Source organism: Xiphophorus maculatus, chromosome 14 (genome assembly GCF_002775205.1).
Source record: "Xiphophorus maculatus strain JP 163 A chromosome 14, X_maculatus-5.0-male, whole genome shotgun sequence".
Lineage (NCBI taxonomy): Eukaryota > Metazoa > Chordata > Actinopteri > Cyprinodontiformes > Poeciliidae > Xiphophorus > Xiphophorus maculatus.
This window is the reverse complement of record NC_036456.1, coordinates 20222882-20250162: the sequence shown is the minus strand read 5'-3', so window position 1 is coordinate 20250162 and position 27281 is coordinate 20222882. Positions and strand designations below refer to the sequence as shown.

General features: G+C 42.8%; 1 protein-coding gene across 1 annotated transcript in view; it reads right to left on the bottom strand.

Annotated features, from left to right (window-relative positions):
- ctc1 (CST telomere replication complex component 1) overlaps positions 1 to 27281 on the bottom strand; it is a 127359-nt gene that overhangs the window by 77641 nt on the left and 22437 nt on the right. Inside the window, exons 2-9 of the mRNA XM_023346464.1 lie at positions 25241 to 25340; positions 24405 to 24486; positions 24069 to 24291; positions 5108 to 5355; positions 3406 to 3535; positions 2595 to 2933; positions 1472 to 1594; positions 1158 to 1387 (exon numbers count right to left, since the gene is read on the bottom strand). Coding sequence (XP_023202232.1) covers positions 1158 to 1387; positions 1472 to 1594; positions 2595 to 2933; positions 3406 to 3535; positions 5108 to 5355; positions 24069 to 24291; positions 24405 to 24486; positions 25241 to 25340 — 1475 coding nt within the window. The remainder of the gene's footprint in view (positions 1 to 1157; positions 1388 to 1471; positions 1595 to 2594; positions 2934 to 3405; positions 3536 to 5107; positions 5356 to 24068; positions 24292 to 24404; positions 24487 to 25240; positions 25341 to 27281) is intronic.

Here is a 27281-nt window from a genome sequence, read left to right as displayed (position 1 = left end):
AGAAAAATAAAGTCAAAAGGAGAAAAGGACAAGAAAGAGAGAAGACCTGCGCTCACTGTGTTTCACATGGACAATAAGGAAAAAAGCAGAAAATAAAAACAGAGAAGACGTTTGGTGACTCTGATCAGATCCTGGTGGATCTATAGACGGTCAGGCAGAAACTGAGTTATGAGTCGGACTGAACTGGACCAAACCGGACCTCCAGCTGAACCATTAACACCTGCTGGCATGACTGGACTGAAGAGTTGGATGGATTGATGGATTGATGGATTGATTGATTGACTGATTGGTGATTTTTATGACTGATGGTGAACTTGGTGTTGATAGAAGTTCAACTATTAATTTATTGAGGATTAGATTAATAAAAATAACTTGAAGATATTTATAAAACAAATATTCATGATTAATATTGAAAAGTAAACGTGTTTATATTTAAATAAATATAAATATTAATTTGAAATGTTGCACTTTAAAGTTAAAGAATTAACTTTAATTACTTTGTGGTTTGTTTATAATTTATATGGTTTGTTAACATTTTCTTTGTAGTTTGAGTGAAATTAATTTATAGTAACTTTAATCCAGATTATTAATACTTAATTATTTTTCTCTTTTGTGTTTGTTTAAAGGTTTTACCTTCTTCTTTACCAACTGTAAAACAATATCCTGACACACTGATAAATAAATGGAGGATAAATGAAGGAAACTGTTTGGTTCTCTGAGTGAAATCTAGTTGATAAAATCTACATAGATCCATCCGTCGTTTCTCAAGAGGAGAAGATGAACAAACTAAAGGAAAACTGGAGAAAAATCAGAATCTAAGTGGTTAAAGTTCACCTGTTTATCAGTTTATTTTCCCGTTGCCATGGCGATTTGTAGCCGCTGTAATTTATAAATAAATGATCCAATAAACAGAAACTAATTTCCTCGTTTGTTTGTGGGACATTTTATTAATGATTTTTATCATTAATAGGATGAAATATTTCATAAGTAGCAGCCAGGCTCTGTTAAACTTTAAACTAATTTTAACACAATCAGTTATGAAAATATAATTATTTAAGGCAGAGGAACCTTCAGAACCTTCAGAACCTGGTAGAACCCTGCAGAACCCTGTATACAGGCTGAAAGCTGGTCGGACCGGTCCGGACCAGAACCATCACCTGTGGGCCAGCTGGGAGGCCAGGTTGCAGGTCCAAAGGTACTGGTCCACTCCTCTGTTGCTCTGCAGCAGTAACCGTGGCAACACTCCATCTCCAGGGCAGCTGGGCTTTCTGGAGGCTCCCCCCACCCGGCTGAAGGCCGACACCCTGAGGGAGGAGCCGAGGCAGCAGCAAAGCATGCTGGGAGGGAAGTCGGGGCTCGGCCGGAACAGGAAGTGGACCTGATGCAGCTGGAGGACGGAGAACAGAACGTCAGGGGTCAGATCGGAGGTCAGGGACCAATCAGGGACCAATCAGAGTTCAGCAGCGCTCACCTCCACCTGGTCTCCGGGTCTCAGTTTCCTCCTGGCTGGCGGCTGATAGGCCAGGCAAAGCCCCACCTTCCTGTCCAGCAGGTAAAGCCCCGCCCCCTCACTCACCACCTCCGTCACTGTGCCCTATCAGAGGAGAGGGGCGGAGCTTAGCTCTCAGGTAAACATTGCAGGTGTTTCACTGCAGGACCAGATTCACTGGTGAACATCTGGACCAGAACCGGACCGGCAGGTCCAGAACCGGGACTGGAGCAAAGGGTTGTTACCAGGGTTTATGGGACAGCCAATCAGAGGCCTGCTACATAGTGACAGCCAATGAGAGGCCTGCTAGATAATGACCATGACTGGTTCTGATTGGACCTGGACTACATAAAGATCTGAACATTTAGCATTAAATGAAAATCATAGTTTGAAAACTAAAGGCAGAAAAATAATTTCCTAACTTTAAAGCTGCCAGAGAAAATATTTATTATATCTAAATGTTAAACCCAGTGGGGCCATTGGTGTCTCTGGAGGTCAGGGTTCATGACCCCTGACCTCTGGGGTTCCACAGTGGAAACAACTGATGCAGACAGACATGATGCTGCGTTCCAGTTATAGTTGCAACTGGGAAATTCTGATTTCCCAGTTTTAAAATCATCAGCAACACAAGTCAGATTTCCCAGTGGGAAACTGGGAGAAGCTCCAATTGACCCAGTTACCATTTACAAGGCTGACTTCATGCTTCAATATGGCCGCTCCTCCTGTTAACGGTTCAATATGGCCGCTCCTCCTGTTAACGGTTCAATATGGCCGCTCTTCCTGTTAACAGTTCAATATGGCCGCTCCTCCTGTTAACAGTTCAATATGGCCGCTCTTCCTGTTAACAGTTCAATATGGCCGCTCCTCCTGTTAACAGTTCAATATGGCCGCTCCTCCTGTTAACAGTTCAATATGGCCGCTCCTTGCGTCAACACAGGAAGTCGGAATCTGAAATCAGCGCTACATTTAGCATCTGCTGCTCTAAGATGAACAGGTTCAAACTGGAGTTAGCAGATGGAAATAAATATGAAAATTATCTTTAATACTGTAGTAACAGCCAATCAGAAGCCTCCTAGATAAAAACAGCCAATCAGAAGCCTCCTACCTGGTAGCTGATGACTCTGGAGCGTTTGATTCTCCCTCCTGATGGGACAGGAAGCTCCTCAGGCTCCGCCTCCTCCTGGTCCTTCTGCAGCTGGTCAGAGTGGGCGGGGCCAGTAACAGAGAGGGGGAGGGGCTCCAGGTCCTCTGGGTGTGTGTGTTCCTGTGTGTGTGTAGCCTCAGACTGTGTGTGTCCTGGTGTGTATCCAGTGTGTATCTCTGAACGGTCGGTCACACACAGCACGCTGTTTCCTCTCCATCCTCTGAGAACACACACTCTGAGAGCCGTAACACACACTGTGACACCAACACACACACACTGGGCCCACCACAGCCTGCTGCCCTGCACACACACACACACACACACACACACACACACGCACACACACACACACACACACACACACACTATTCCATGATTGGTTCTCTGAGCAACTGAATATTTGTGACATCATCCAGCCAATCAGAACCATGAATCACCATCACAGGGTCAAAGGTCAGCAGACTGTTGCTGATCAAACTGTGACCAGGTTTGCCTGTCGCCATGGCAACACCAGGTGGTCTGACATCATCAGGATGCTATCACCTGTCCTGATGATGTCATCAACCAGCCAGGTGGACACAGAGACACCTGAGAGGTTAAAGGTCACAGAATGACAGAGGCTCAGAGGAGGAAGGAGCCAGGCATCATCATCATCAGTAGAGCTACTGGTTCTGATGGTTCTGACTGGTACCGATGGTTCTGATGGTTCTACTGGTTCTGATCTCCACCAGAACCCTCTCCCAGTACCGGCCCACCAGGTCGGGTTGCCTACCTTCACCAGAACCGGAACCGTCTGCTGTTGGTCCTCCAGACAGAAGAAGAAGAAGCAGCTTCCTGAAACCTCTAGCAGGGGGCGCACCGAGCCCACCTGACCCCACACTGACACCCGCTGACCTCTGACCCTGAGACAGAGAGGGGACAGAGGCAGAGAGGCTGGTTAGAACCAGAACCAGAAGAACCTCTATCAGCTGATGAAGCTGATGATGAAGAGGAGGTGAACAAGTAGAATCTACCTGGACAAACTGAAAACACCTGATGCTGCTGGACCAGGAGAGGAAATTATTCAGGGTTCTGATCAGTTATTGATCTGCTCTAATAAGAACCTGATCGATCAATGTGATCACTGATAACCAATAACCTGATATTTCACTCAATAATCAGAGGATGAAGGGATAAAACTGCCATCATCATCATCATCATCATCATCATCATCAATGTGAATCAGACATTAATGATCAAATCATTATTTAAATCTGATCAGATCAGATTATCAGTTTTATCAGGTGTAATACCTGAAACCCCCAGCAGGTGGCAGCCTGTGGATAAATGGGTCATCAGAGTCGTGATGCATAAATAATTAATTCTTCTAAACTGTTTAGTTTTTTCTTTAACAGTGAGAAATTACTGAAGTTAATTTGGGGCCTAAATCTGAAATTAATTATAATTTAAATATTTATGGTTACTTTGGTGAGTTTCAGTCATCAATCAATAGATCAATAGATGTTGCTTTAAATTATTATTTTCTCTTTGATCTTGTGGAATTAGATCAATTTAACTTTCATTTAAATCAAAGATCTAAGAAATTATCAGTTATTATTTTATCTATAATTCTGACAGAAATAATCAATATTAACAAAGAATCAGTTTGTTCAGAAACAAACAAGCTGAACTGATCAATGATCAATATTCAGATATTTGCTGCTGCAGTTGTTACAATTTTTAAACGATCCAATAATAATTGATCTGATATTTTATTAGGAGAATCTGATCAGTTTTCTCTGGATTTGAACCAGCTGATGTTATTAATAAATCATTAATTCTGAATTAAATCATGTTTCATGTGAATTAAACTTGATTTAATAAAATAGTTTCTATTATTTATGTTTTCTAACAACCATCTGAAGCCTAAAATACATTTCATTAATCAAAGATTATTATTTATGAATTTTATTACTTGATTTATTTTTCTTTTACATTTTGTTATTTTTAACTCTTGCGACAAACTGATGACCTGTAGAGGTGACCCCACCCCCAGGTGACCCCGCCTCCAGGTGACCCCGCCCCTCGCCCGAAACGTCTCGCTGGAGAGGAACCAGAACCTCCTGACCCACCAGGGACAAGGTGTTAGAAAATGGATGATGAATCCTAGATAATCTGTAACTCGTCTATTTCCAAATGATCAATACATTATAAAATATCCACAGTATAAATATGATAAACAGTAAAAATGATCATTTTATCTAAACTAGATAATCAATAATTAATCAATCTAATTTATTTGAATAAAATACAAATAATTGATGATATGAACTTTAATCATCAGATCTTTGTTTCTATTCCTCTGCTGCAGTTTCTATTTTTATTCTGATCACCGACTGGATCAGAAAAAACATTAAACAGAAAATTAGTTAATTCATATTTAACTGGTTCTGGTTCTAACTGGTTCTGGTCCAGTCAGAGGTCAGGTGACCCACCTGTTCCTCAGAACACCTGCAGCTTCTCTGACGCTCAGCGCTCCATCAGGCCCCGCCCCTCCATCATGCCCCGCCCCTCTCAGTCCAGCAGCCAATCCCAGCTCAGCTTTGGGTCCCAGCAGGTCAGGAGAGCCAATCAGCTCCAGGTGTCCTCTGTCCTGGTCCCGCCCTGAGGCATCATGGGGGCTGTAGTTCCAGTGAGGCAGGAAGGCGAGACGGTTCATCCACCGGGGGGACGGAGAGGTCAACTGGAGAGACAGAGGTCAGAGGTCAGACTGAGGTCATTTAGAGGTCAGTCAGGTGAGGCAGAGCAAAGTCCATCAGGGTCAGAGGTCAGCTGAAGGAACCAGAACCTCTGACCATCAACCCGTCAAGCTGAAGGTTCTGGTGGTTCTGATGAAGAGGTTCTGGACCAGAACATGAGATTATTCAGAGATTAACCAGAACCAGATGATAAAATGCCACCATATAAAATAATCTGATTTAATCTGTTTTAGTTCAGGTTTATTTTTTCTGTCAGAGAAAATTAAAATAAAGTAAAATCACATTTTATTAAAGCAGCTGGAGCCTCTGCTACAGGATTAAGATTAAAGTTATTAATAAAGTTTTATAACATTAAAACCTTCTGTTACAGAGTTTACCCCAGTATCAGCCTGGTGGCTGCTACTGGTCTGACTGGGAGGAACCAGCAGCTACTGGTGAGAGGTCAGAACCAGTAGCTGCTGGTGAGAGGTCAGAACCAGTAGCTGCTCCCAGTGAGGCAGCAGCCCCAGTACAGCTGGTGTTAGCATGTTAGCATGCTAGCAAAGGGTTCAGGCTCCAACAAACAGTAATGACATAGTAACTTTGAAAAAGTAACTTAGTTACTTCACTGATTACTTGATTTGGAAAGTAAGGATAAAAATAATCCAATTTATCCCTCCCAGGATAAATGCTGCTTGTTTTTATGTAGAAATTAAATCCCGTTTTTAAATAATCCAGACTGCAGATGTTTTCACTGCGCTGAGCATCTTACTGGCTGAACTGAGAGAGAAAGTTCAGTTTATAGTTTTTATAGTCGATGCATTGAGCAGTGAGCGCCACCAATCAGTCTGCTGGCGCCTCGACTTCATCTCTGAAGTTTACTTCAGTTTGTAGTCTCACAGGAGGCTGGTTTAAGTTTTTTATTTCTATTCTATTTTTCCACCATATCAAATCATTTCTCTTCTTACTGAGGCAGAGTCGATGTTTGGATATCAGGAAAACTTGTCCCATAAACCTCAGGCAACCAAAACAGTTTCTGTGGCGCTAATTAAAAACTCAATAGACACAAACTATTATATGATATATTCAGAAATATTATAATCAGAAATCATTCTTTAGGTGGCGCCTAGTAGTGATGTGGAGCATTTGAAACAATATGTGAACGAGGAAAACTTTCTAAAAACCACCAGAATCCCAGTTTACAATACCAGCTTGAATAAATGAACTAAAATCCTTCATGAACATAACATAAATGTTTTAATGTGTAAAGCTGCTACATTTAGATTCACTAAAGCCTCAGATTAAAATATCCAACATCAGGGGTCGGCAACCCGCGGCTCTTTAGCGCCGCCCTAGTGGCTCCCTGGAGCTTTTTCAAAAATTTTTGAACATGAAAAAAGATGGAAAAGTGGGAAATATATATTTTTGTTTTAACATGGTTTCTGTAGGAGGACAAACATGACACAATCATTCTTAACGTTTTCCAATTCTATAAAAATGTGTAGAATAAATATTAAATTTCAACATTTCTGTCAACGAAGATTTGTGTCATAGCCTGCAACGTTTCTTTCAGCTGGGCGGAGCGAGGCAGGTGGTAAACAAACTGACATGTGTGTGTGTGTGTGTGTGTTGGGTCATGGAGAGCAAAGGGGGAAAATAGCTGAGGAGAAATTCTACAATTTCTTGGACCGAATCATTTGCATTCATTGCCAAAGCAGAAGGTTTACCTGAATGTTGCTCTGCAGCGAGAAGTTGTCAAATAACAAAAAGAGCAAAAAGAGTACCGTACTTTCCGGACTATAGAGCGCACCTTACTATAAGCCTCACCTACAATTTCTTTTCGTACTGTGATGGAAAAATGACTACAAGTTAACATCTGCTAGTCATGTTATATGAATGATTGTGAACTCTCACCAAAAGAACTATTTGGTTCCGTGTAGAAGGTTGGAAGTTGTTTTCTGCAGCTGCATCAGAACCAGACTGTCTCTCCTTTGTTTTAATTCTTTATCTTTGGTATAAAACTCATGTGTTTCTCTGCCTGGCAGCTTTTCATCCAGACCTGCTTCATTACTGATTGTCTCTGTTGAATCTTATTGTTGATGTTCTTGTTGACTTCCTGTTGTGGGCGGAGATTTACACAGGTGGGTGCAATCTGCTAATAAAAGGCCACAGGTTGCTCTGGTGAGCGCTGCACTCAGGTCAAACGAAACTGAAGGCTATGTTGTTTTTCCTTCGTCACGGTCCGGCATTTCCAGCCCTTTAAAGATGGCAGCGTCAACAGGTTATGGGCCCAGAAAGGAGTTTGGAAGCTGATGGAACCGATTATGCTTTGACGGAGATGAAAAGAAGTATGAGTTGTGGGAAACAAAGTTTTTGGCCCACTTATGTCTGCTTGAGCTGAAGAATATCATATTATTGAAAGACGAACCCGATGACGCGGAAGAAGACGCTACTAAAAAGGAAGAGGCGTATGCAGAATTAATTCAAGTCTTGGATGATAAGAGTCTTTCCCTTGTCATGGAGATGCTGCGGATGATGGCAGAAAAGCCTTAAAGATCCTCAGAGATCACTATGCTGGTTCAGGTAAGCCATGAGTGATTAGTCTGTATACAGAGCCGACGTCTCTTCAGAAAGGTGTCAATGAGAACGTCACTGACTATATTATCCGAGCAGAATCTGCAATTACAGCGCTGCGTAATGCTGGAGAAGTTTTAAGTGATGGCCTGCTGATGGCAATGATTTTAAAAGGCCTGCCTGATGAGTTCAAACCATTCTCTGTTTATGTTACACAGAGTGAGGAAGAGTTAACTTTTGCCCAATTTAAAACGAAGCTGAGAAGCTATGAGAGCACAGAGAAGTTGTGTGTTGCTGGCTCAGCTGAAGATAGCGTGATGAAAGATAAAGGAAGAGACAATTGGAGTATTAAACTCAGCTGTTACAACTGCGGCCAGAGAGGGCACAAAGCCCTGGACTGTCCTTCAACCTCGGGCGAGCGCAGAGAGCCGAAACAGTGGTGTGGTTTCTGCAAGAGCGCCACACATAAGGACGTAAATTGTCGGCGGAAAAGGTGAGACAAGGTCAAGCAAGCAATGGATGAGGAGGACCATACGTTTGCTTTCAAGGTGAAGCAGATCGACGACGCCCAGATCTATGGCATGAAGGTAAAGGGCCTCATGGTCGACTCGGGTGAACAAAGCACATTGTGACCGACGCTGCAAAATTCAAGGATTTCGACTTGACTTTTAAGCCTCAGAGCCATATTTTGGAGTTGGCTGACGGCGTGAGGGCCAGTGGCATCGCACTGAAGAAAGGCACCGCCAGAGTTCGTTTGAGAGACAGCAACGGCCGAATTGTGGAGATGATGTTAATGGACACTTTATATGTGCCGTCATTTTCTCAGGACATATTTTCGGTTAAAGCTGCAACTACCCAAGGAGCGACAGTCATCTTCAAAGATGGACAGAACCGGCTTATCCATAAAAATGGTACGACTTTTGATATTGATGTTTATGATAGACTGTTTTATTTAAGTACTCTTACAGATTAGGTTGAAAAATGTAAGGCCTGCTATGACATACAAACATGGCATGAAATTTTAGGTCACTGTAACTATGATGATGTGTCAAAGTTGGAGGGTGTTGCAGATGGAATGAAAATTAGAGGTAAAACTGAAAAACCTGATCTGAAATGTGAAGTATGCATAAAAGGTAAATTTGCTCAGACCAGGAGTAGAGATCTGGATGAAAAAGCTAAAGGTCCACTAGATCTTGTACATGCAGATCTGGCTGGACCAATAGAACCAGCTGCCAAAGACGGGTTTAGATGTACCTTAGCTTTTACAGATGATTATTCAGGTGCTATTTTTACCTATTTTCTGAAAGTTAAGAGTGATACTGTTAAAGGGACAGAAAAGTTTATTGCAGATGTGGCACCTTATGGGAAGGTCAAATGTATAAGATCCGATAATGGAACTGAATTTATATCTAGAGAGTTCCAATCATTGCTTGGTCAAAATGCCATTAGACATGAAACTTCAGCTCCTTATTCTCCCCATCAGAATGGGACAACTGAGAGAACATGGAGAACTGTCTTTGAAATGGCAAGATGCATGTTAATTGATTTTATTATTTTATTATTATTTATGGACATACGCAGTTCAGACGGCTGCTATTATCCGTAATAGATGTTACAACAGACGTGTTGAGCAGACTCCATATTACATGTTAACTGGAAAGAGACCTGACCTTTCAAAAATTAGAATTTTTGGATCTGAATGTTATGCATATAAATATGACAAGAAAAAGTTGGATCCATGTTGTAAAAAGAGAATTTTTGTTGGTTATGACAAAAATAGTCCTGCATATCTTGTCTTTTATCCAGATACAGGCAGAGTACTTAGGAATAGGCTGGTAAAGTTTTAACAAAAAGTACCAATGAATGTGACACTCAGACTGATGATGACATAAATGGGAATATATTACTCAAGAAGAAAGTTGAAAGTGAGCAATCAAAACCAGATTTGAGAACAATTATCTCACAGGAGGTTAAAACTGAGACTTGTGACATAGATGGGAACTTGGGTCAAAGTGAATGAAATCTTGATTCACGTTATCCTAAGAGAGAAAGGAAACCTCCTAAGTATTACACAGATCAGGATTATGAAATGAAATGTGAGGATGATCAAACACACATGAACATTGACTATTGTTATAGGATCGCATGTGATGTGCCTAAGACAGTGGAAGAAGCTATGAGCTCACCACAATCACAACTATGGGCTAAAGCTATGAAGGATGAAATGGATTCTTTGATGGAGAATAATACTTACAGCCTAACTTCATTACCTGAGGGTAAGCAAGCAGTGGGGGGTAGATCGGTATTTACTATTAAAGAAAATCCTGTTGAGACACTTTATAAGGCTAGATATGTAGCAAAAGGCTATAGTCAGGTTGCTGTATTGATTATAATGAGACTTTTTCCCCGACTGCTGATATGGCATCTGTGCGTGTTCTAATGCAGCTTGCTGCTCAATATGATTTGGAATTGCACCAAATGGATGTCAAAACAGCATATTTACATGCCCCTATCGATTGTGAGATATTTTTAGAACAACCTGAAGGATTTGAGGTGGTAACAGAGACAGGAGAAAAATTAGTCTGTAAACTTAATAAGTCACTTTATGGTCTGAAACAGTCGGGACGAAATTGGAATAAAATGTTACATGATTTCCTTATTGAAAATAACTTTGTGCAGAACTCTGCTGATTATTGTGTTTACAGTAAAGAAAATTATTATTAAAAGTAATAATTAATTCAAGATTAAAAGTGATCTTGATTATTTGGGCTGATGACCTTATTATTGCAGCTAGTAATGATCAAATACTCAAAAGCGTGAAGAAAATGTTGGCTGCTAAGTTTAAAATTAAAGATCTTGGAAAACTTAAACATTTTCTAGGAATTGATTTTACACAGAACCATTGTCAAGTAAAAATGAACCAGAAAAGATGCATCATAAAAATCTTGGAGAGGTTTGACATGGCTAACTACAAACCAAGGTCAACCCCATGTGAAAATAAAATGAAGTTTGACAGTGAAGGTCAACCTGCTGATCATAAAAAGTATCGTGAAGTAGTGGGGAGTTTGATCTATGTAATGATGAGCACTAGGCCAGACTTGAGTTTTATTGTCAGTAAGTTGTCACAATATTTGTCTGAACCAAAAGAGCAACATTGGGTTGCAGCAAAGCATGTATTGAGGTACCTGAAATGTACACTAAATCAGGAATTATGCTTCAAGAAAAATGATCTAAATCTTAAACTTGTGGCATACTGTGATGCAGACTGGGCAGGAGACCAGAAAGACAGACGAAGTACGACTGGTTACTGTTTTAGTCTATCTGAAACTGGACCCATTATTTCCTGGAAATCTAAAAAGCAATCCACAGTTTCTTTATCTACATGTGAAGCTGAATATATTGCTTTGGCTGCTGCTGCACAGGAAAGTATTTATCTTGTGAATCTAATGAATGGAATGGACTTCGGATGTGAATATTCGCCTGTGACCATTTTTGAGGACAATCAAGGTGCAATTGCTCTTTCTAAAAGTCCAGTTTATCGCCAAAGATGCAAACACATTGACATTCGATATCACTTTATTCGGTCAGCACTCAGTGATGGAAAATTAACTCTCTCTTACTGTCTAACAACAGAAACGGTGGCTGATATTTTAACAAAGCCTGTAACTAAAATGAGAATGGACAAATTTGTATGTTATATTTTTGGTATGTAAATGTAAAGCAATGAAATGTAAATGTATTATGTCAACATAAGAACAAGTGGGGGTGTTGAATCTTATTGTTGATGTTCTTGTTGACTTCCTGTTGTGGGCGGAGATTTACACAGGTGGGTGCAATCTGCTAATAAAAGGCCACAGGTTGCTCTGGTGAGCGCTGCACTCAGGTCAAACGAAACTGAAGGCTATGTTGTTTTTCCTTCGTCACGGTCCGGCATTTCCAGCCCTTTAAAGATGGCGGCGTCAACAGTCTCTGTATTGTGCTCAATATATGAATAAACCTGATTGAGTGATTTCACATGAACAGTGCTTGGAAATAGTATCTTTTTCCACGACAGTATGTACATACATAAATCTCACCGGGTTATAAACCACATGGTTCAAAGTGTGGGGACAAAGTAGCGGCTAATAGTCTGAAAAATCTGGTAATATGGAAAGACATTTTCAGGGAAGGTGCTGCATTAGCCTATCTTAGATTATCTTACAAGCCTGACGTTGAGAAACTGTCCAGTGATGTCCGTAAACAGAAATCACGTTAAACACTAAGAACACAATCCTGCCATAGGTACATATATTTAGTAACAAAGTTGTTGTTTTATAAATTTGTGACGGACGTGTACGTCGATGGCTAGTCGCCCCTCACTGACTATGTGCTCCGGTCAGAGAACAGCTGCGACTTTAGGTGATGTTATGGGATTTATTGATAAGCATATGTGTCTGTGTGTGTGTGTGTGTGTGTGGTCTCTGCAAGATAAACATATACAGAAAGAGTAATTAGAATATTGTACATCTAAATTCCATGTATGCATATACAAATTCTAACGTATGCAGAATATTCGATTTCAGGTAGAATCAAATATATACATCCAGTTACATTAACAATATATATAATTGCAATTCAGTAACACTTCAGTAACATTAATGTAACAAGGAAGAGAATTACTGCAAGTAACAAGTAATAACAGGATAATATAGGTGAGAACTAGGCACTCAGAGTGTTAATACAGAGCATATAGATGCAGTACACTTAATGACCACAGGGTGGCGCATAAAGACCACGAATGGTAGAAGCAGTTCTTCCCGCCGCAAGATCCAGAAAATGATTATCCACTCGAACATACCGGCTCCATAAGCGCTCGATGCTACATTTGGAAGCTAGTTTACCGTCCGGAACATCTTCAGAACAGTAGAAATAACACTACAATTCAGAGTACTGCCAGACAACTCTCAAACTGAACTATTCTTGTAACGTTAAACCAAGAAATGAGCGTTTAGCCAGGCATTTAAGAAATAGGCATTTCCTCATCAAAATACGTTGGAGCTCGCGGTAACCAAGGTTACACGGTTGCCGAACTAAACAGCGTGTAAGAAACACAAGCGGATGAAATGAATTATGTACTTACATTGTCATCAACGCACACGTACACACAAAGAATTCAACATTTTAGTGAGGTGCTGGAACAGAACTGCATGTGTCTGCTAGCGAAGCACACTGAAAGTCAAGAGTCATGAATACGCGCAGGCGCGTGGTACATCCCCAATAATGTCTCTGACGTCACGACGCTGGCTCCAGCAGGGAGTTTTCCACAAAATTGATTAATGATTTTTGTCAGTATATATTTAAAATGACACTTAGCGATATTATTGTGTTTTGTTGCTCAGGATGGCTGCGTGTCAAAGAGAAGAAGAAGCTGCTATATTTTATCCACTGACCTGCTTGGTATTTGCACAGAAATCAAAGTTAAACTTTATTAACTTAATTTTATACTTTACCTTTTCAAAAGGCTGCTGTTTAATTTTATAACTGCAGGTTTTGTTTTATTGCGTTTGTTGCCCAGATAAGAGGCACGTTATGCACGTTCCGTTTTGTTGTTTTTTCGGTCACATATTTAACGGTGATTATTTATAAAGAGAGATCGTCGTTATGGAAACTGCATTTTGGAGCAGATTTTCAAGGTTCCAAAAGTAAAAATATCTTTCCCTGTCGATCTTCATAATAAAAATGACATCAAAAATCAGATTTCTTTATTTCATTTCTTTAATTTTATCAATGCAACGAAACATAAAACATTAATATTGTAACTGAAGGTAAACTTAAAGCTCCATCGTACAACAGAGTCACGTGTCATTCCTTCCTGGACGCACAGCAGGGAAAATAAACATTTAATCATGAATACTAATTATGTATACACTTAATCATTTTGATAATAGGCTAATATAGCTAATATAAACACGTAAAGCTTGTTTTGCCTATATTATAAACCTTATATAAGGCTTTTAATTTTTTGTGGCTCCAGAAAGATTTGTTTTGTGTTTTTTTGGTTCAAAATGGCTCTTTCAACATGTTGGGTTGTCGACCGCTGGTCTACCTTTATAAAATACATGTTGATCTACCAAATCCAAATATCCTACCTGGTAAATATGTGGGCAGCACATTTCTGTGCAATTTCCTTCATTTGAATATTGATATAAAATACAGATGTAGCTCATGTTGGTGCAGTAAAATTACTTCATCAGGATAATCTACTGGTTCACATTGGGAGGTAAAACATGTTTACCTGAACAAGATGGCGGCGCCCAAAATGGCTGCGGCTGCATGGGCTCTCGACAACTTGCGAGTATTTGAGCAAAATACGCCGAGAAAAAACGCTACAAACTTTGCATCCACTCAGTAAGTTAGCATATAATCGCCAGCATCTGCTGGAATAACGATCATTAAGTGATTTTGGACTTATAAATACGACTACTCTGGAGTGTTTACGTGATCTCGGAGTGCTACGGAAGCAAGACCCAGCGGCCCGCAGCGCAGCGGACTCGCCTAGCAGCACTAGCCAGAGGAGGAGCAAGCGAAGGCGGTGCGACCAGCAGCGGAAGCGCGGTTGTCGAAGTGGACTAACAGCTAAGCTAAACGCTAACCCCCACGGATCGCCGCTTCCGTCCATCTTCCTCTCCAACGTCCGCTCTCTGGACAACAAAATAGACCATCTGCAACTAGAACTGTCTTCAAAGAGAGAGTTGAGGAACTGCTGCGCTCTCATTTTGACGGAGACATGGCTCAACTCGACCATACCGGACAACGTTGTTAGCCTGGAGGGGCTCGCTACATTCCGCGCAGACAGGAGCAGCGCTCTCAGCGGTAAAACCCGAGGAGGGGGGCTGTGTATTTACATCAACAACAACTGGTGTAAAAATGCCATGACTGTCGCCAGTTACTGCTCCCCGGACATCGAGCTTCTGACTGTTAACTGCAGACCATTCTACCTGCCCAGGGAGTTTACTGTGGTTAGCATCACTGCTGTGTACGTGCCCCCCAGTGCTAACACTAAAGAGGCTATGAGTGTTCTCTACCGGACCATCAGTGAGTTGCAATCCTCACACACAGAGGGCGTTTTCATCATTGCTGGGGATTTTAACCAGGCCAACATGAAGACTGTTCTCCCTCACTTCAACCAATATGTGGATTTTCCAACCAGGGGAGTGAATACTCTAGACTTGGCCTACACCAACATCAAAGAAGCATTCAGAGCAGCCCCCCGCCCCCACCTTGGCTCTTCAGACCACCTATCTGTCATGCTAATTCCTGCATACAAGCCCCTGCTGATCAGAACAAAACCTACAGTGAGGCAGGTGAGAGTGTGGACTGAGGGGGTCATGGAGGCACTTCAGGACTGTTTTGAGTGCTCTGACTGGGAGATGTTCAAGGCAGCAGCCACTTACAACGACCAGATCAACATCGATGAGTACGCCATGACTGTGTCAGCCTACATCAACAAGTGCACAGAGGACGTCAGCATCACTAAGAACATTATCACCCGGGCCAACCAAAAACCCTGGATGACTAAGGAGGTACGTGAAATGCTAAAAGCACGGAACTCAGCCTTCAAGTCTGGCGACAAGGAGGCACTGAGGACAGCGAGAGCCAACTTGAACCGTGGTATCAGGTTAGCAAAGCGAACCCACAGTCGAAAAATACAGGAGTTCTTCCACGACACCAGCAACACCAGAAGTATGTGGCAAGGCATAAAGGCGATCACAGACTACAATCCATCCTCCCCCCCAGTGGGCGAAGTTGATGCTGACTTTCTAAATGGACTCAATAACTTCTTTGGGAGGTTCGAGGCACTGAACAGTACTCCGGCAAAGAAAACTGATCCCCACCAGGAAGAGGAGGCACTCTGCCTGGACACAGCCGATGTGTTGAAGACTCTGAAAAGAGTCAACCCACGGAAGGCCCCAGGCCCCGACAACATACCTGGGCAGGTGTTCAGGGAATGCGCAGGTCAGCTGGCTGGTGTCCTAACAGACATTTTTAACACCTCACTGGACCAAGCCACAGTGCCAGCCTGTCTCAAAACTGCCTCCATCATTCCGGTGCCAAAGAAACCTCAAGTCACCTCTTTCAACGATTACCGGCCTGTGGCACTGACTCCCATCATGATGAAGTGCTTTAAAAGGCTGGTAAAAGAACACATCGTCTCCAGACTCCCCTCCACATTCGACCCGTTCCAGTTTGTCTACTGCCGAAACCGCTCCACTGAGGACGCCATCTCCTCCGCCCTACACCTGAGCCTGGCTCACCTGGAGGAGAAGAACACTCATGTGCGGATGTTGTTCCTGGACTTCAGCTCAGCGTTCAACACAATCATCCCACAGCATCTGGCAGGAAAACTGGGACACCTGGGCTTCAGCACCCCCCTGCGCAACTGGCTGCTAGACTTCCTCACCGACAGACCTCAGTCAGTCCAGATCGGACAACACACCTCCGATGTCATCACCCTCAGCACAGGCTCCCCTCAGGGCTGCGTCCTGAGCCGACAATGACCTGGACTACAGAGAGGAGGTGGAGCAGCTGGTGGACTGGTGCAGAGACAACAGCCTGATCCTGAACGCTGACAAGACGAAGGAGATGATCGTCGACTTCAGGCGGAACCGGCCCAGCCACGCTCCACTGCTCATCAACAGCTCGGCTGTGGAGGTGGTCAGCAGCACCAAATTCCTGGGGGTGCACATCACAAACGACCTCACCTGGACTGTGACCACCACGTCTCTGGTCAAGAGGGCACAGAAACGCTTGTATTTCCTGCGGAGGATGAGAAGAGCACACCTGCCCCCGCCCATCCTCAAGACGTTCTACAGAAGCACCATAGAGAGCATTCTGACCGGCTGCCTCTCTGTGTGGTGTGGAAGCTGCAGCGCCTCCTACTGGAAGAACGTGAGGAGAGTGGTGCGGACAGCAGAGAGGATCATCGGGGCCCCCCTTCCCTCCATTCAGGACATTTCATCCCAGCGCTGCGTGTCCCGAGGCCGAAACATCGTCAGTGACCCCTCACACCCCCACCATGGACTGTTCTCCCTGCTGCCCTCTGGAAAGAGGTTCTGCAGCATCCGGTGCAGGTCCACCAGGTTCTGAAACAGCTTTTTCCCACTTGCCATCAGACTGCTGAACTCTTAACTGGACTGCACTTAAAATCTGGTCTCCACTTCATACCTTGCACACGTACAGAGCTAAATAACTTCCATTTTACTGTCAGTCCTGCACTTTATATTTTTATATTTATATTCATATTTTATACTGTATTTTATTTTATTCTGGAGTAACCTCACAACATTGGAACCTCAAAACATTGTCCTGAGCCGTATGCAACGAAATTTCGTTCTGTATACACCCTGTGCATGCAAAATGACAATAAAGTCAGTCTAAGTCTAAGTCTGTATTCAATGTCATATTACCAAGATTATAAATGTATCAGTTATGTTTTTAGATCTGACTATTTTTCACTTTGGTTGCAATATTTTGACTTCTATGTAACAAGCAAATATTGCTATTGCAAAATACTGTATTTTGTTTTGCTTCAGTTTGTCAGATTTAAATTGACAATAAAATAAATAGATTTTAAAATATACATGTTTATTTTTTTTAACAGGGTCAGGGTCCTAAGAGTTATGTTTTTGAGTGTACATGTTGCTAATAGCTGCTTAATAGATGCTGTGTCTTTTGATACATACCCCTGTAAACTTGGCTGTCTGGCCATCGACCCCTCGCCAACATGCTTGCCGCAGGTGATGAGTATCAGGTCTATTAGCAGAGTTCCCATCTTTAACGGTTCCCACATTTTCTGCTACCGTGGCAAAGCATGTGGTGCAAGGTTACCATCATGCAGGTTCCAGTGCATCCCTTAGATGTACCCAAAACCGCAGCTATCACGCCGTTTGGTCTTTTTGAGTTTTAATGGATGCCCTTCAGTCTTAAAGGCGCAGCGCAGACTTATGGATTCGGTCTTGCAGGGTATGCCGTTTTTGTTCATCTATTTGGAAGACATATTGGTGGCTTGTCCCTCTGCGGAAGAGCATATGGTGCACCTTCGTCAGCTGTTTGTTAGACTCAGTGAACATGGCCTGATCATGAACCCAGCTGCCTGCTGTTGAGTTCCTGGGACACAAAGTGTCTTCTCAAGGGGTGATTCCCCTACCTGCAAAAGCTGAAGCAGTTTCCGCTTTTCCCCGCCCTCCCTCAGTGAAGCCCCTGCAGGAGTTTTTGGGGATGGTAAACTTTTATAACCGCTCACCTCATGCACCAGTTGTATGAAGCACTTAGAGGCAAAAAGGACACCAGCAGATAGAGTGGACCCCCGAGAGGATGCAGGCATTCGATGATGCCAAACAGGCCTTGGCTAATGCTGCACTTTTGGCCCGTCCATCCCCAGTGGCTCCTATGGCTCTAACAACTGATGCCTCTGATTATGCAGCTGGGGCAGTTTGTGAGCAATGGGTGGATGGTGCCCGGCAACACCTCACTTTTTTTAGCAGGAAACTCCGGGATATCGAAAAAAAATATAGCAACTTTGATAGGGAACTGCTTGCCCTTTTTCTGGCAACATGATATTTCCACTTCATATTGGAGGGCAGAGACTTTGCTGCTTTTGTTGATCACAAGCCTCTCACTTTTGTTATGGCACAAGTTTCTGAACCGTGGTCGGCTCGGCAACAACGGCATTTGTCTGCCATTTCAGAGTTCACCACTGACATTCAGCATGTGGCTGGCAAGAATAATCTGGTGACTGACTGTCCAGAGCAAAGGTTGCTTCTGTGCATTTAGGTGTGGACTACCTCTCCATGGCCACAGACCAACTGACTGACCAGGATGTTCTGGTCTTTAAAGAGGCTGAATCCAGTTTGCATTTAGAGGAGGTCTCCTTTCATGAGTGTGGAGCAACCCTTCTTTCCGATGTCTCGACTGGCAAACCTCAACCTTTGGTCCCTACTAGTTGGCATCGGCGGGTTTTTGATGCAGTTCATTCCCTTTCACACCCGGGCGTTAAAGCTTCTGTTAAACTGCTAGGGGCAAAGTTTGTGTGGCCGGGACCCCGTAAAGATGTCGGGCTATGGGCGGCTTCCTGTTTGGCTTGCCAGCGTGCCAAGGTGCAACGGCACACTAAGGCTCCATTGGAGCATTTCCTGTTCTGCAACGAAGTTTGAACATGTGAATGTGGACTTAGTGGGGCCGCTTCCACCTTCCAGAGGTTTTACCTATCTCCTGACGATGATGGACAGAACTACTTGGTGGCCGGAGGCAGTTCCGCTGTCAACACACTTTGGTTCATGTGGCTCGGGCATTTATCTCCTCCTGGGTGTCCCGGTTTGGTGTGCCATTGGACTTGACCTCCGACAGAGGTCACCAGTTCACGTCAGAGTTGTAGACTGCAGTGGCAGAGAGCCTTGGGGTTAAACTCCACCGTTCTGCTGCCTACCATCCACAGACCAACGGTCAGTGTGACAGGTTCCACTGCACAATGAAGGCAGCATTACGGGCCTCGTTGGTGGATAATAGCTGGACAGATCGCCTGCCTTGGGTTCTGTTGGGCCTGCGTTTGGCTCCAAAAGAGGACCTGCTGTTTTCTTCATCTGCGTTGGTCCTGGGCCAGCCTTTGAGTTTACCAGGGGAATTTCTTCCGGGTCCAGCGGGTTCGGTTGATTCCCAGGGGAGTAGAACAGTTCTAAATGGGGAATCTAGATCTTTTGCCCCGTTGGCAGCACATCACTGCCTTCCTCAGGTGTTTGTGCCAAAGGTAATAATGTCTGCCGAGTATGTATTTATCCGCCATGACTTCATTCTCCTTACGATGGTCCATTCCATGTTTTGGAAAGGGGACCTAAGGATGTTTTGGTGAAGTAGGGGGGTAATGAGGAGGGGATATTTATAGGAAAATACTAATATGGGAGCAGGGTGGGAAAGAGGTGTAAAAAACTGTTTATGAACACACATCCATCCTGTTATGGAACTGGACCCGGTTCATCATTATGATGGGACAGAGAGAAACTCTCTTCCCTGAGTTCAGGTCAGGGTTAGGGTTAGGGTCCCACCAGGAACAACAAAATTCTGGACCTGTGTTATGGAGCTTATAAATCTGTCCCTCTCCTTCCATTGGGTGGAGCTGACCATAATTATGTGCAACTTTTACCAGCTTATCGTTCCGCAGTTAGGAGAGATAAAACCAGTAAAACCATCACTAGACAGATCAACAACTGGACTGATGACTCCAAACTCAACCTGCAGGATTGCTTTGACATAACAGACTGGGACGTGTTTAAGGACTCTTGTAGTGACATTGATGAATTAACTGAGGTTATTAGTAGCCATGTGACTTTCTGTGAACACTGTGTGATTCCAAAGAAAACAGTGAAAATATTTCCTAATAGGAAACCCTGGATGTCAAAATCATTGAAAAATCTGTTGAACAAAAAGAGGAAAGCATTTCGTGAAGAAAACCTCAATGAGGTGAATTTGCTTAGAAGGGAAGTTAACCCTTTCATGCATAGTGGTCACTACAGTGGACAGCTTTCTAAAAGCCATTTTCTTCTGCTTCCTGTGGATTTTTATGTTATAAATGCACACAGACCACTGAAGTGGACACTAATGCATCATAAAATATACCATCAACTACTGGCCATCAGCTGCAAATGCAAGAAATTATTTTTGTTAAATACAATATGGCCGACAGACAAAAAAGCATGAGAACCGACCCGGTCCCTCCTTCTACTGTAGACGACTCTTGCAAGTAAAAAACATATTGTGACATCAGATAACCCCTAAGGAACAATACTACTGATGTATTTTTCAAATAACAACTTTGTATTTGGACAAAATTACAATTGATCACATAAAAAAAAAATTTTTTTTTAATTATTTTTACAAAAAAAATGTCCTACCTTTTTTATGCCTTAAGAAAAAAAAATTTAAAAATGGAAAAAAAATTCTGACACAAAGGATCATAATTCATGCATGAAAGGGTTAAAAATTAAATTACAAGGAAAAGCTGGAGAAAGACCTTGCCTACAACAGACTGGGCCCAGTTTGCCTACAACAGACTGGGCCCAGTTTGGAATGGGCTGAAAACAATTGTTGGATCAGAGATCAAGTGCAACAGAAAGGTGGTTCTTTCTGGTTTTAATTCTGATAATCAATTGGCGAATGAGTTCAATATGTTTTATCTTAGGTTTGATTCTTCTGATTTTAGTAATGAGATTTTAAATCTGAAAAACAAACTTCTTTGCTGTGGTCATATCCCTTTGATGTTACTTCTGTGGCTGAATCTTTTAAACGCTGTAAGGTTAGAAAAAGCCCAGGACCAGATAATATCTGGGTCGACTGCTCTCCTGTTGTCCCAAACAGTTGGCTCCTATTTTTTATTTCATCTTCCAGATGTCATTTAACCAACAGAGGGAGCCGAGGTGCTGGAAGCAGTTCATCGTGATTCATGTGGCCCAAAAGTCCTGAATGATTTTAGACCTGTTGCACTGACTTCCCTTGTCATGAAATCTTTGGAACAATTGATTAAGAGACATGTTCTTACCAAGACTGAACATTTACTGGATCCTTTACAGTTTGCCTACAGGGCCGGTCAGGCAGCAGAGGATGCCACTGTCACTTTACTAAACTGTGTTTTAAACATCTTGAAGGTAACAAAAATCATGCTAAGTTATTATTTGTTGACTTCTCATCGGCTTTTAACACAATCCAGCCCCATATTTTGATTGATAAACTTCTTAATAACTTTCATCAGGATTTTAATGTGGTGGGCTGGATTCTTGATGTTTTAACATCCTGAATGCAGAAGGTCAGAGTGAATGGATGCTGGTCCAGAGAGACGTCTCTGTCTACTGGGCCCAGTCAGGGCTGCGTCCTTTCCCCTCTTCGTTATATTTTGTACACAGACGACTGTCGCAGTCGGCATGACAACAGGTTAATATTAAAATTTGCAGATGACTCAGTGGTAGTTATCCTTCTGCATGATGATGAACATGATGCCCACGGCCCTGTGGTCGGTGAATTTGTTGACTGCTGTGATAAAACTTTTCTTTCATTAAATGTACAGAAAACAAAGGACATTGATTTCAGACAGAAACCCCATAACACAAATCTAACAGTAATTAAAGGTCAGACAGTAGAAAACTATAAATTATCTTGGGACTATTTTGGATAATAAGTTAAAATTTACCTGCCATTCAGAAAACGTACAAAAAAAGAGCCAGCAAAGATTGTTTTGTCTAAGGAGGCTCACAAAGTTTCAAGTTGATAAATCATTGATGATCCTATTTTATAGATCATATAATGAATCTGTGTTGACCTTTTCCCTCCTCTGTTGGTTTGGAAATCTCAGTATTAGATCACAAAATGCCCGTAGCAGAGTAATACATACTAGCAATAAGATCTTAGGGGTTGAACAATTCTCACTTACAGAACTGTGTTAAAAACAAATCATTAGGAAAATTAAAGACATTATTGCTGATTCTTCTCATCCCTTACATGCTGATTTCCAGTTTCTGCCTTCTGGCATCAGACTCAGACTTCCTGGTATAAACAGTAACAGGTACAAGCAATCCTTTGTTCCTACAGCAATATCTCTTTTTAATGCAGGACCAGGTTGGGGGACTTGCACCTGATATAGTGTAGCAACTGTTGGTCAATAATGAAATACACTTCCCTTTATACTTCCCTTTATGTGTTGATCTGTATTTTATGTGCTTATAGTATTTTTATTTTTATTTTATTTATTTATTTTAAATCTTTGATACTTTTTCTTTTAGCCTTCTGTATTTGCTGCAATATTAATTGCCCAAATTGGGATACGAATAAAATGAATCTGAATCTGAATTAGGCGGTTGCCACGGTAACAGGTGTGCTTAAACTACAGAGAGAGAGAGAGTAAAAAGGTAGGAGTGGTTTTGAGTTGATCACCTGTTCAGGTTATTTTACCTTTGTTTCCCTTTGCTGTGGCTCATTACAGCCGCTGTAGTTTCTAACCGTTGGACTAATTACCTGGTTCGTTTGTGAGTTTACGTCATTCACAACAAACATCAAACAGAACAAATGTCATGAGGTGCGGGTGGTGAGAGTGGTGAGGCAGGCGCAGCGGACCCAGGTAAGATGAAAATGATGATTTTAATTATAAATAAACCCAGCAACAGGTAGTACACACACTGACAACGGATAGACTAGACAATGACGTTGACGTTGACGAAACATTGACGAGGACCCGACGAGGAACAAGGAACACAGGTGGAGTTAAATACACAGGAGGGTAATCACAGAGACGAGACACACCTGGGAACAATCAAGGGGAGGACAGGACAACGAAGAGACTTAAGGACACAGAAAACTCTAACTAAACACGGAAAAACACAGATCCTGACAACAAATATATTTCATAACATTTTAACAAACAAATGGCTTCTACCGCGGTAATTATGTGAAATTAAATGAATTATATCCCAACTTCAGAAGATTTGCCTTTACCTTTACAGAGCTCTTTGGTTCCTCCTATCAGTCTGTAGCTTCTCATATTGAGGTCAAAGTTCAGATCTACCATAACTGACTGACACCTGCTGGCCTCAGGTTTGCAACCAGCTTGTGACTGAGAAACCAGTAACCTCCTCCCAGTTGATGACATGAACTTGTTAGTTCCTCTGTCCATGTAGTAGCTGATTTATTGTGAAAATCCGGTAGAAATGACGCACTAATCAGTCATGTTACCTAGAAACAACCAGGCTTTGTTTGTGAGACTTGGGGTCATGTGGGTCAGTTGTGGGCGGAGCTTGGTAAGGTCCATTGACCTGTTAGCATGCGACACGGAGCTGGACAGGTGGAGAACCAGCAAACCTGGTTGCCAGGACGACCAGCAGGTCTCTCCATCCGCTCTGACAGCTGCTGTGCTGAAGGAGGCGCTATTAGCTATTAGCACTAGCTCCTCCAGCTAGCTAGCCTCCATGAGGATTGTGGGAAATGAAGTCTTTAGTCAGGAGTAACAAAGCCAATCAGCTGGATTATTTTACCCCAACTGAGCGCGCTCAGGACACCCAAGTATGATGCTGTCTTTGATCTGACACCTGGAAACGTCTACCCGACCTAAGCCCCGCCCCCTGCTCCTCACCTCACACCTGACGCTGCCGCTGCCGTCCTCCAGCCTCCACTCTCCGCCCCGCCCCGCTCTCAGCCAGCCAATCAGCAGCAGGTTGACCCTGGGCAGTGACCTCTGACCCGGCAGACTGAGCTCCTCCTCCCTGGTCCAGGCTCGATGCTGATTGGTGCTCCAGGACAGGTTGCTGACGCAGGCCAGGTGCTGCTGGGCGATCAACTCTGAGACGCACAAAGGCCTGGAGAGAGAGAGGCACCTGTCAGGGGGCGGGGCTTAACCATCACCTGTAGGTCTATATAGATCAGGTCCTGATGGTTCTGGAAGTTCTACTGGTTCTGGTTCTGGACCCACCTGTAGCTGACGGGTCGGCTGCTCCTCAGGCTGCACCTCTCCTGGATCTTCTCCACGACACACACACTCAGCTCACACACACCTGCAGCAACACACACACAGGTTCTGCAGCATCCGGTGCAGGTCCACCTGGTTCCGAAACAGCTTTTTCCCACTTGGCATCAGACTGCTGAACTCTTAACTGGACTGCACTTAAAATCTGGTCTCCACTTTATACCTTGCACATGTACAGAGCTAAATAACTTATATTTTACTGTCATTCCTGCACTTTATATTTTATATTCATATTTATATTTTATATTGTATTTTATTTTATTCTGGAGTAACCTCACAACATTGGAAGCTCAAAACATTGTCCTGAGCCGTATGCAACGAAATTTCGTTCTGTATTCACCCTGTGCATGCAAAACGACAATAAAGTCAGTCTAAGTCTAAGTCTAAGTCTGTTACCATGGAAACGGACTCCTACACCAGGTATCTCTGCTCCACCTGGCAGAACCTGAGTGAAGTCGGACCCGCCTTCTTCAAGTCAGACAAAACTGGAGTTAAAACATTTGAGCTGCTTTGGCTTTGAAGATATTAATGAAAGGTTAAAGGTCAAAAAGTCAACGGCCCCCCACCCCTCTTTAAGACAAAATGACCTTTAACCTTTCATTCATATCTTCAAAGCCAAAGCAGCTCAAATGTTTAACACCATCTTTGTCTGACTTGAAGAAGGTGGAGGTCCGACTTCACTCTGTTCTCCAGAACCAGAACCAGGTTCTGGTTCCACCATGGAGGACAGGAGAGACACCTGGACCTGATGACCAGGAACCGGGTCAACCAGAACCACTGACCTGCAGCTGATTGGCTGGCAGCAGCAGAGTGGGCGGGGCCTCCAGGTGTTCTCAGGTGTTTATGGATGAAGGTGAAAAGGTTCTGCAGCCAAACGGACTCCTGCAGAGACAACAGAACCAGAACCACTGAGAGACAGAACCAACCAGGTCCAGACCGGTTCTGTTCCGGTGATCAGGTGTTGTGGATCAGCTGGTTCTGATCCGACAGGTGGAGCCAGGGCCGGTCCAGACCGGTTCTGTGGACCAGCCAGCTGGTTCTGCTGCTGACTGGACTGAGCAGAACCGGGTTTTCTCTGTCATTGGCACCAGAACCTCAGCTGGACAGAATCATCGGGTTCTGGTCCAGTTAGTGACCCAGATGGAGGTCAGTGGTTCTGGTTCCGTTTATTTCAGACCCAAACCCCGATGGTTTACCTTCAGAACCAAGGAGCAGAAAGGTTCTGGTCTGGTTCTGTCCCTTTGGACCATTTCCAGATCAGATAAACACATCATCATCTGATCAGAACCGGTTCTGGTTCTGTCTGTCTTTAACTGAATCCTGGACCTCTGACGTCATCCCATCCAGAACTTCACTGGGTCACTGACAGAACCGGTGTTATGGATTAACTGGTGGCTTTTTAGGGCCCATTTACTGAACCAGGAAGTAAAAAATGAGATGAGCTTCAAAAACTACAAATTTTTGCAAAAATACGATCCGAATCCATAAGACATCCATTAAGATCTCAGGAATAACTAATTAGAAAAACTTTCATTGGTCTAACATGGTATGTTGCCCCCCCCACCTTTTTTTTTTTTTACCCCTCAAGGGGGTCTTTTGTGGCTCTAGTGTCCCTTTTTCATGAAGTAGGCTGACAGGAAAGGGGGAAGGAGAGGGGGGAAGACATGCGGTAAACGTCCCCGGGTCCGGGAGTCGAACCCACGACAGCCGCGTCGAGGACTTGAGGCCTCCAAATGTGGGTCACGCTAACCACTACGCCACCACGGCACGCCCCCCCACCTTTTTTTTTAAATTAATCTGCAAAATCACCAAAACAGGTAAATTACGCAGAACTTGTCCTGATTTCTGTGTTGCTTCAGAGGTTGAAACTCATCAAAGGAAGATGGAAAGATGCCATAAGCAGATCTCAAAGCAAAGATTAATCCCTGTGTTGAAGAGTCATGGGATTAAAATAAAATGTTTAAAAAGATCGACTGGCTGTTGTTTTTCACAACTCCCTCATATTGTAGATATTTTAATTAGATATCCACAGAAACTATAGTGAAATCTTTTTAAACTGTTTCTGTAACATGCTGTAATTTATAATTATAGAGTTGAGTTCCTAGTTCACTTACAGAAGACATGGCAGATCTATGTGGCAATGTCATTTCTTTATTGTTGATATTTTTTCTCGTAATTTAACTAAACATCTTTATTCTTATCAAGTGACTCTAATACTCAACAATAAGAGACAACGCTGAAAAAACTATTGTCTTTTCTACTTTTACATGAGAAACGGTTCAAATCTTCACTCAAACTGAGATTCTGAAAGTGTCACCAGTTATTCCAGGTTTGCTTCTTAAAGTGCAGAGTGTCTGATAGATCAGGATCAATAACAGGTGATTATTGGACTTCTGTCGGCCGATATAGTTTAGTGAATAAAACGGCACTCAGCGACCGCTGGTACCAGTTCAGTTAGAGATTTAGTCTGATTCACTTTTTGGACCAGTTTATTTTATTGTCTAAAAAATAAAATTCACTTGCTGTCAATGTTTTGGAGGTAACATCGTTTAACAGGTTTGCCAGGCAAACTTTTAACTGTAAGGATTTTGTGAAATTACTAAATTGCACAGCTTTGCGTCTGCAGCCCAGTTAAGGTGCAAACGAAATAATGAATAGAATAGAATAGAATTCAACTTTATTGTCATTGCACTGTCACAAGTACAAGCAACGAGATGTAGTTTGCATCTATCCAGAAGTGCTCTACGAGATATAGATATTTATTTACAGATGTACAAGACTATGTATGTATGGACTATAAGGGGTTATAGCAAGAGATATAGA